Genomic DNA, 11,727 nt, shown 5'->3' on the forward strand with positions numbered 1-11,727 from the left:
GTGGGGGATTCTGGGAATAATGCAATATATCGTATTAAATTTTAGATAAAGTGTACCATTTAAATTTCGTTTTATCATCTTCACATGAAGTTTTGTGTTTTATTATAAATGTCAAAAAGTAACAGTAGCTTAGGTCTTATAAAGCAAAGCGTAATTTTAAATATTATAATAAATAGCTAGCTTTAACTTAAATATCTTCAAGCTCGGAAAACAACCTCGGAAATGTTTTCCGAGCTTGCCGGAAAGGCCCGAGAAGATACGATTGCTACAAAACAGTACCAATAGTTCTTAAAATTTTCACCTCGAAATTGAAATTAAAGTAGATACATAATGATTAAGGCACATTCAATGAGCTATGACATTGCCGATATGAAGCCCACTCTTTAAAAAAAATCACAATTCTAAATTGAGAACCCACTCCAGCATTATTCCAGTACACCACTGTGCCTTCCTATTGTTAATTAATCGATTCAGAAATTTAAACCAATGTTTTAGAAATCAGCTTTTTGTTTTATGATGGCTACACGCTAGCTCACCAATCTTTTTAAAAGATAAGCGTGTCGTTTTATAACATTGGTGAGTTGCCACGGAAGAGTTTTTAGATTTGTATTATAGTATCCGTGATTAGGAGGATTGTGGGGGGACCTCTTTTTAAAAATTGGTACATAAGAAATGCATGAAAGTTGTTGCAAACATATACAATCTTTTAATTTTTCTATTCATTTTTTCTCATTTTATTATTTTTCTTTATTTATGATCTGAAAAAAAAATCCTAATCCATCATATTGTCATAAGACTGAAAAACCTCACTGAATAAACTAATACTTATTTTTAGACATCTGCGTTTAACTATTAAATTTAGAATGATAAAATTTTGGAATAGATTGTCAAAATAACAAACAAACAAATAAAAAATGATTAATTTTGTTACCTACTTACCGGTATCTATCCACAATAATATTGTTCTATGTGTTTAATTCCAATACATTCTATGAACATATAAAAGTATACAAAGAATTTTTTTTAAAAGAGCATAAAATCTTAATGATACGTGGATAATGCAACATTGAGAGAATATAAACGATTGTTGTATTTTGTTAAGCAAACCCTAAATTGTCAATAAACTAGTACATGTACAGTACATGTATCATCAGAAATGGATCTGAGATTGTTAAACATCTTGTTAACAAGATTCGATAATTTGTTTACCAATGAAATTTTTGTATTTAGAAATTACTTAGTCTCCAATATATATAAATCAAATTCTTCAATTCTTCAAGCTTCAGAACAAAACCGAGTAATCTCATAGTACCATCTGAATCAGGCATATAAAGAGTTTAAAAATCCAAAATACAAAACTGCTATTTGGCGAGTTCATGATCATGTACAATTATAAAAAAAATATATATCTGTCCAAAAGTAGAAAAAGAATGTACAAACAATACAAATAAGACGACCAAGTACCTCTTTGTTGTTTTTATTCATTAAGATATGTATTTATTTATTTTGTATTTAAGAAAATAGCCGTTGTAAATTACCTGAGTATTTTCTTTAAAATAACTAAAAATAGAGCAAATCTTCTAGGTTATTACTGCTTTATATATTTTGCTACTTTGTAGTTAAACTTCTATGTTATTTTATGCAAATCTCAGAATAGATTTAATTGAATTAAAATGAATCACTATTGTCTCAAATATCTACTAAAGTGTTCCGAGACTTCCAGACAGTCTCCAAACCATCGAGGACGGATGGGTAGAAATCCCATCATTGTCGTCGGCATCGGCTGATGATACGTCGTCATTGAAAACATACCCTCAAAATGACCACCAAGGAGAGCATCCGTTGATAAATTTTTAAAGCAATATGAGGTGCAATTTTCATGTTAAAATTTTTTTTAAGAAAATGTTATTGTCTACTAAAATGACAAAAAATATCATGTTTTTTATTTTGTTAGCCATATTTTTGTGGAAAAAGCCTTTAAGGATCCTTAGTTGTACAAAAATTGATCTGCCATATATTCTTAAGAAGATAAATCTTTCCTCTGATAAAAATTGATGATTTTTTCAAATCTTAATTTTCATAAAAGTTTATTTTTAATATCCGCAATCATGACGCTTTTACTATTTTAATCATATCAAGGACTCTCTCTCTCTCTCTCTCTACATTGCTCATGATTTTTTTTCTATGTTTTCAATGATTATCTATTGTTATAATAAAAAAATTAAGATGTTTATCTGTTTTTAAGCCTGTTTTATTAGATATTTATACATGTGTAGTGTAATAATTAAGGGCGGATTTTAACTCTAGGACATTCCATTTGCAAGCAACACAGGTTTTTCATTTTTATTGAAAATGCACAAAAATCATACAAATACTGTAATTCAGAGTTAATAATAGTTTAAAATTGTGAAATTATGTTTCAAGAGACACTTTGTAGACTTATGCAATAAATAAATATTTTGGTATGTTGGTAGTTTTCTCAAAACCAAAGCATTTTTTTTTAAGAAATAGAAGTTCGTAAAGAAAAAAAATGACTGAAATAATTTTAACTTTATTTATAGTAGACTATACATGTAATATGATACATAATTCATATATAGATATAAAATTATATTAAAGATAGATCAACTCTTATATGTCCAAAATAGTATTGTACAGATTACTAACAAATATTAAAGAATGTATCTTACACATGTACAAAACGGACTCATTGCTTGCAAATCTTTTCCTCATCGTCTTAGGGCCCAGCTTCATCTGGCAACAGACACGAGTTTCCCAAAATCTTTCCCTCTTTTTTGAAAGAAAAAAGGAAAAAATATCATTCATATTTTATTCATTTTGATGGTAATATATTTATTCGGTTCTCTTTTCATTACATGGGTATGGTTTTAAAAAAAATTAAATGACGGTGTATTTTTTTTTTGTTATTTTCTTTTTTAAAAAATGGATAAAAAGTAAATATATATTCGGAGATTTGAATGAGAAAACAACAAGAGTATCACAAGAGTTCCTCTTCCTCTTAGTTTATTCTGACAGATTTGTCGAAAAAAGTAGACTGTGTAATCACGCTGTTCAGACTTTGGATGTCGGTATTATTTTTTCTTAACTATTTCTTCCGTCTAAATGTCGTGTGTCCTTTTTTATTGCCACTCCAGGATAAAATCAGCGCCAAAGTTGGAAAATGAAAGGAATTGCTGGGAGGGTCGTGGGTCTCCACAACAACTGTGTCCCGTGTAGAGGCTGATCCCAGGGAGTGGACGGCAGACAGTGACTGTGGACAAACAGCCTGGAGATGACACGGTGGAGGGTGCTCAGCCATTGTTTGATAAAAGGTTTCCAATTACAACGTATCGACTTTGGGGCAACACAAAGTGATTCATCAACAACGTCACGTGATATCGAAAAGGTACCAGTGACACCAAATTAAATCACTACTGTTCTTTCAAAATTCATTCAATGTAAAACCAATCTTATATCCCCGTTCATATCTTTTTTAATTGTGAGAAAGAGAGAGGGGAAGAGCTTAATTAAGAAGTGTTTAAATAAAGAAATTGAATCTATTTCACTTCCAGCCTGATATTAAACAAATAATTGTTCTTGGGTGGTTGAAGTCCTGTTTCAATTTAGCAAATATTATACTCTTTACAGAAGCGTACAAGACACAGAAAAATCTACCGTCAGATAGACGGCCACATGGACTCAGTCGCACGAACACTAGCCGATTTGAAGATCAGGAATTGATTCAATGAAGTTTTACATTAAAGTTTTAATGGCTTTAATGAAGATTTCGGGTATCGGTTGTTGTTCATCGCACGCCACCTTGGTTTATTACGTCAATATACGACAAAGATTGATAGTGTCAACACAGAATATCAAATAAAACATTCAAAACCCGAGCCCTCCGTGTAGACGCTGAAGAGCCCCATTTATTAGACCTCACCTTTGCTTCACCTGCGCAAGATCGCAGCACTCTTCAGGATATGAAGGAGTGAAATTTAAATCTTGTGCAAATGATATGGTGCAAATTGATAGATAAATGGGTGTGTCTTTTTTCTTTTCTTTTCTTTTTTTGTTGTTACTTTTTAAGATATTTGCGGTTGGCATCCTTTTACAAACATTATACAGTCGTTTTACCGGTAACGAATATTTGCCAGTATCGAATAATTTTTAGAAAAATTATTGGTGGAAAAAGAAGTTTAGGTTTTAAAAAATCCAAGCTAGGTAATTATAATACAGAAATAAATATTCTATCAGTGTGTGGAGTTGTTTGACATTTGCACGATTATTTATCGTATTATTTACGAATTAAAAAGGTGACCCAGATATGAACTGCCGAAAGTGCAGGGCAGAAAAAACGAAAGTGTGAAAACAATTAAACCAAACTACGAAAATAAGTTTGTTATTGAACCCTTTTTAGTGGATAATTAGTAATTGTAATCCATTTAATGAGATTATGCATCATATCAAATAATAATTGAGCTTTGAATGAAATTACGACTTCAGATAGAACCACGTGTAGTTTTCCTAGTGTCGGTTCATTGCGACAGAAGGGTGTGTTCCCATTTTGCACACATTTGAAAATTAGGTATCGAAAAAATGTGTGCGAAACGGGAATTTGACCAGGTGAGATAATTGCTTAATTGCTATAGTCTATATCACAATTCCTGCGAGGGCAATTGACAATAAAATAAATAAAACAATACGGGCAAAACAAAGGCAAATGGCAACTACTTATCATTAATTACTATTATAAAGTGTTTTCATGAAAATTCAATTTTATAAAGTAACGCAAAATGAAAAGTGTTCAAGCCCAGTTTGTCATGTACCTCTAGTGCATTTTTTAAATTAATCCACCCCAAAATATTCGGCCAGAAGTGATAGAGGGCGATTGATTCGATACTGGAAAACGTATTCAAAACTAGGAAAATGGAGGGGGTGTTGAAATTACTATCTCCGTAATTCATCCTTTATATTTTCGGAAGTTTGATACTACAGTTTAGAAGGACAAAGAAACGTGATTTAAACAAAAAATAAAAACATTTGGAATTCCGAAAATAATAGTCGCATGCACGACGAAATCGCATACTGGTTCGTTACCGGTAAAACGACTGTATATGGTTTAAAAATCAAAGTTTATTTTCACTTGCGGGTAAACTTCGAATTCTCATTAAAATAGACAAATCTCAGTGCGATGGTATGACTACAAGACTTTAGCGACAGCAGCAACAACAAAACCATATTACTCTTTAATAAAGAGATACATCTGGTCACTTAAATCAATTGGAAATGTTTTATCAAATAAAAGAAAAATCAATTTTACACAATGACTAAATGAAAGTGTTTATCCCTTGAATAATAAGCAAAGTGTTATATTTTTTTTTACTTACTAAGTATCTAAATTTTGCACGTACACCTAGAAATTAACACAATAGAACAGGAGTAAAAAATCATTTTAAAAAATTAAAAGAACTCTCTCTTTAGTCGAAAACACTGTACATTAATTTTATTATTGAATTGATACAGAATTGATACTTCTAAATGTGAGACAAAATTAAATTTGGTTTTAAAAAAGTGAAAAGTATATGCGTAACTTCATGTTGCTCTATCTGAGTCGGTGTCACATCTTTGGACTGAATGCACAGTGCTTGACTAGTGCTTGACTCTCACCATTGTGAATGTATAATGTCCACAAAAATCCCGATTTCCAATACTTACGACGTAGAGGTTGAATCCTTAACGTAGTTGGAATGGTTATATGCAAATAATGTTGTTAATGGAAAGTTTTATCAATTATTTGTAAAGAATAACCCCAACCTGTACTGCTTAAGAGATAGTAAATCTAAGGTCCCTGGTATCAGTTAATGTTGATAAACAACTTTTAAGAAAGACATATTGTCCTAAACACATTGAACTAACCATCAAATTCTCTACTGGATTCATAAGTTAGATATAATATTGGTAGCCATACGACACAATGACGTATTGTTTTTCCTACAACGCAACCATAGTATTAGAATTTCTAAGAATGATCTCTTTGCCCCTTGTACACCCGATCTAGTGTAAAACATGAAAACGAAGAGAATCTTATACGGTGATTGTACCAAGGTAAAAGAGAGGTAAATCTTATATTAAGAGCACAACTTAAACTTATTTCTTACTCTTAGATGTAAGTGGTGTCTAGCTTATCTTATGAAATATTTCAAACAGCCGCGGAAAATCCAAGCTGAAATTTGCTTACATATTCCGGGAATATGCTTTCTCCGTCTGTAAAAACTTCATTATTTTGTTATAAGTTTAAAAAGGAAGTACATGTACATACAGCCTTCCAACTTGAAACAGATAAAATATTGTTCTTTTAAATCCTGTTCTTTGACGAATGACTAGATATGTCCGTAAAAATCATATTACATTCATTAGCGGGCATTTGTATACTAGTTTATTTTTAAAAAACCAATGACAAACATGAGTTTATTCAATAAAAAAGAGATGCAGAAGCAATTGTCTATCGCATAATAACATACTTTTTTTCTAATTCAGTTGCAATACATTTGCATTCACAGTTGTAATACATTTACAACAATACATTTGCATTCAACTCATCTTTCATACTTGCTGCCCTTTATAAGCACTGAAAGAGAAAGCGATAACACACACACACACACACACAGCGGTAATTCTATTCAAAAGTCTCCTCTATGTGTTCCACGTCGCCAATAACCTCGTAAACGTCATCCTGGTGGGGCGAGGATCTTGCTGCCTCAGAGGTGGATGGTCTAAAAAATATACATGGAAATAATTATAAATCAACACATGCGAACTTTTATTATATGTGTAAATCTGTTAGCTATAAATCTGTGTGCTTCTGAATACAGATCTGATTGACAAATCAGTGCATTTATCAACCGATCAATCAATTCATTATTTACTGCTGAGATATGGATGAATATCAGAGAAATGTAAAATATTCACTGGAAACTCGAGCTTAGTTCACATAACAAAGAATAAAAAATAGATGGTTTATTAACATGAACTTTAAAAAAAAACATTCCAAGTCTAAAGGGAAATAATCCTGATCTTAAACTTGAACTGTCATGTTGTAAACTTGAATTTACCGGGTGGCACCAAATTCGAAATTTGTTGCCATGTTGTAAATTTTGTAAAACCATTTTAACAGGAGCTTGGACTTTGTGTAGTTGTGTAAAACACATACAAACAGCAATGTGATGCAGACCTGTCTATTTCATTGCTGGCCACTCAGCCATGGATATTTGAAATCAACAAGATTTGTCTGGCTTCTGAGCTAAGACTACGCGATTGTGTATATTTCATTTGAAACCAGCGTTCTTTTTAACTTGTTTGACGCAAGAAAAAGAAAGTTACGTCCTACCAAAAGTCAAAGATCTTGCCACCCGGTAAATTCAAAATGTACAACATGACAGAACAATAATTTCTTCAATCATTATAAAATGAAGCCAAGAAAACAAATTATGACAGAATGATTGAGTGACGAACACTCCCCTAACAGAGCCATAACAATCAAATTTAATTCACCTAACTTGCAAATATTTATTAAATTATGATTTCACACCAAATTAGCATTTCATTTGTACAAATGTAAAGGTTGTTCAATAATTTACTTGTCATTTGAGGACAGTTCCTCTTCTTGCAGAAGTCTTGACGTCACGTCCGGTTTTGCTTGAGGCGCCATATATCCTTCTTCATCTTCGCCGGGGGGTAACGGAAGTCGCCTGTTCTGGTTTGCCTTTGTTGGGAAGTCCTCTACATATGTATTGCATGGACGTTCATTTCCGTCCAACGCATTTCTCGAAGGAAGTCCATTTAGTGATTGCAAAACGGACTGCCTCTTGGCAGAATTCCTGCGTCGACGCCTGAAGTGTAACCATAACATGTCAATGTACATCAGTGTAAGACGGGCATATCATTCTTGATCAGATGGCTATAATGATGCCATGATATCTTAATGTAAGTGTCTAAAGGATCAACAGCAACTCTCCGAAATACCGTAACCTCAGTCTGATGGCAAAGACCTGGTTGTCAATTTTGTATTTTTATAGACATACACATCCCACATTTCACTGTAAATCTTACAGCTCCAATATCACAACAAAAGGTACAGAATGGTTTTTTTTCTTACCATACTTTAGAACAAGTAATAAGACTTTTACGATAATCTCGATATAAAATCACATAAAAAAGTAAACCATATCTTTTCTAGACTCAACACGAGAAAAATATTCTTGCAAAGACCGCATAAGATAAGTTTTATATTTACCTTACAAGATAATAAACAACCCCAGCCACTATTGCACCAAGTATAATTAAAGCAAATAAAGCACCCAATATGGCTCCCAAAGAGCTGGATCCTCCATCAGATATACTTTCAGATTCGTGATTGTTTGCAACTGGAAGTAGAACAAAAGGACAAAATAGTGTAGCCGTGCAATGTTTTAGCATCAAAAAGGTGTACACCATTACCAAAGAGATCACATATCTTCTGATGTTACCATAATTTGAGGTATAAAGCTAAATAAAATAATATTTTCAGAATGAAGACTAAGCATGTTTTTTTTGGCACTACAGATCTTTACCTCAAGGATTCAAAACAAATCAAAAGCTCCCTCAATACCTGATCTGAAGAGAATCTTACCCACATCTGCACACAGCTGCCATTGAAATCCTCTCTTGCAGACCAAACAGTGTTCATTCACTTGCGTCCCGTTACAGGCTTCACAATTTTCGGGACATTGGTCCTTACAGTTGCTCCCACGGAAGCGTCCTTCGTCACAGCTCTGAGTGAACTGCTTACACCACATTCCGCCCCAGCCTAGGCGACACTGGACACACCCACTTACTGCGTTACAGCCCAGGGAGGGCGCGCACCCCGTGGGGCACTGTTCTTTACAGCTGGGACCAAAGTACTCGGTCGCACACCGGATGCAGTCGCCGCTCTTCTGTTCACAAGATGAACAACTCTCGGGACACATGTCTTTACAGGTTTTTCCGTAAAACCCGTCCCTGCACTGGGAGCATGCAAGTTTACCTTTGATCTTTATACAGGACTCACAGTTTGGAAGATTAAGACTGCACTTTGTTGACTTATTCCGTTTATTAAGTTTCTTTGTCGACTCCCATTTGGTTTTATGAATACCTGTAATGGAGTATGAAAATGTAATATAAAAAAAAATTATTCTATTTAAGTACATGAATACACCCGCTAACTGTAAATTCCTATTGAGACTAAATACAGAGATCTTCCTCAGTTTAGTCAATTTGCATTTTGGTCAGGTCTTTTACACAAATAACTGTACTCTGTGTTTCACCTGTAAATAGATGCAAGAGAGAAAACAATTGGGGCGAATTTATTGATCAAAAACTAGTTCGAGTTTAGGTTTATGGTTTGATAATAGTTTCATATCTGTTTGAAACCAGTTGGGTGGTTCGAAGGTTTAGCACTAAATGGAAAGTTAGTTTGGAAAATGGCTGTCATTGCACTCGCATACCTACTGAATTTGTTCTTGAAATTTAAAGAAGATAATTTTTGAACTCATCTGAATTTGCATGAAAGTCTTTATTAAACAGTGCAGACATTTTTTTCCTGGCAATACCCACATATTAGGTTATTCTGCGAACCCATTGCAAAATTGGCTTTTAACACCATATCAATATTTTGGAAAAGTGAATGCTGCTATGAAAAACTTTATTAATATTCATTTTTCTACACGTGTATCGATAGAGATCATTTGATTCACTCAAGGCGTTTGAAACAAGTTAAAAATGACACTGGTTTCAAGTGAAATATTCACTAATTACGTGGTCTTAGCTCAAAAGCCAGACAAATCTTGTTGATTTCAAAGAGCCGTAGTTGAATGGCCAGCAATGAAATAGACAGGTGAACTTATTACATGCATTACAATGTGTACTAAAAATGTTATGAGCAGATCTTTCAATGAATTCTTTTTTTTTTCATCAACCACTTTGAAAGGTTTTCCTTGGCCTGTTGTAAATTGCAAAGGGTAATTCTCAGTGTTTGTATTAATGGAATCGCTCTCTTTCACATTATTATTTTGGTCAGTACTGTATGTACTATCATAGATCCTTTGAGACACATATGTTTAACGTTAGAACGATACCCATATGCTTCGCTGAGTTCATTCTTTATCACATGTGCCACACTTGAGTATCAACAGCTCTCTTTCGAACACCTCTCCGCCATCTTGAAAGGATTTAAAACCCCCGAAACCGCACTCGAAGGTGGTTTTAGGTTTCCTGGAAACTTGTTTCAGTTTAAAGCCAATAAATACAGAAACTAGTTTTAGTTTAAAACTCTTACCACCAGTTTTGCAAATAAATGAAAAGTTTATTTATAAAGGCATGTTGCAAACCTGCCAGAAATAGAAATTACATACAATCACTTCTACAGGCAGGTGTACCCGACATACAGACAGGTACAGTTGGACAGATAGACAATATATTTATTGCAAGATTAACAATTTCAAATAGAGCCATGTAGAAAAGTCTAAACAAGGGAAAAATTTTATAAAACGACGAATATAATTACCGGTGTACCACCAGTGCTTTCCAAACCTTACCAGTATAATCCATTTGAACCTGCAGTGTAAATTCTGCCGGAATCAAATGAAACGATATTTCCTCAAAATTTAAAACACTGCCTCTTGTTGTGTTCCTTGGAACCACAGCTACCAACAATTTGTTCTTTGTGTAAGCTGATGTAAGAAAGTGTGGAGTCTGTGTTTGTTGTGCAAGCTGATCTAGTTTGGACGATGAGCTAATGCTGTCATTAAGTAACACTAAACCCATGAAATCTCCACTTTCGACTATAAGCGGTTCCATTTCCCCGCCACTAATTTTATTGAGAGGTTCTAAAAGGGTGAGGAGTTTTTGGGTGCCGTAATTTGGAATCCAGACTCCTAGGAATAGATTGTAATTTGGTATAGCGCCAGTGGTCCGCCATCCAATTAAATGGCCTCCACATGGAAATGTCGCCATCGCTTGGTAAACCGGAAGTTGATTGTCTTTTATAGACAGGGATATTGTTTCTGGACATGATATACCATCTACAGAAAACAATAAAAAGGGCATATGTATTGAAAACACAGGAGGCCATGATACCTTGTATTGAAAAAATCGATTAATAAAACTTCTATTGAACCTTACCAATTTTATATACACATGCGATTAGTCCCAGTATACATGAATATAATACCGATTCCATAGTCCAGATCGTCGGATCACCATTACTCACAGTAATTAGTACATTGATAAGTGTTGATGTCTGACTTCACTTCCCAGTTCACCAGTTACCCGATTTCCTGTTTAAAACTGATATTTGAATGTTATCAGTAAAGAGATAACAACAATGCGCTACCTGTACTCTACAATATCCCTTCCCGGGCCTCAATAGCGTACATATACTTTTACATTTATGGTACAAAAAATATCAGGAAACTTGCAAGGTATCCGGAACAGTAACATACACGTACATGTATATGTAAACTCAAATATATTAAATCTGAACAAACTCTGATTGGGCATGGCAAACAATTTAGGTAATCCAGGTAATGTAGAATTGTGTGACGCGTACTAGTATGCGAGAACATCGAACAAGATGAGACCTATGCAACAATTTTCATTAATTTACCCGTGTAATCATGTATTTATCACGGATTACAGACAATGACACACATG

General features: G+C 33.7%; 1 protein-coding gene across 1 annotated transcript; it reads right to left on the reverse strand.

Moving 5' to 3' along the window:
* Positions 1 to 6,413: 6,413 nt before the first annotated feature.
* LOC128168086 (cell death abnormality protein 1-like) lies at positions 6,414 to 11,481 on the reverse strand. Its single transcript, XM_052834178.1, has 6 exons — positions 11,197 to 11,481; positions 10,611 to 11,096; positions 8,669 to 9,169; positions 8,294 to 8,423; positions 7,638 to 7,889; positions 6,414 to 6,773 (listed from the first exon to the last, which is right to left on the reverse strand). The coding sequence occupies exons 1-6, from the start codon at positions 11,252 to 11,254 to the stop codon at positions 6,677 to 6,679; spliced, it is 1,524 nt and encodes a 507-aa protein (XP_052690138.1). The 5' UTR covers positions 11,255 to 11,481; the 3' UTR covers positions 6,414 to 6,676.
* Between the last annotated feature and the right edge of the window lie 246 nt (positions 11,482 to 11,727).

Source organism: Crassostrea angulata, chromosome 10 (assembly GCF_025612915.1).
Source record: "Crassostrea angulata isolate pt1a10 chromosome 10, ASM2561291v2, whole genome shotgun sequence".
Classification (NCBI taxonomy): domain Eukaryota; kingdom Metazoa; phylum Mollusca; class Bivalvia; order Ostreida; family Ostreidae; genus Magallana; species Magallana angulata.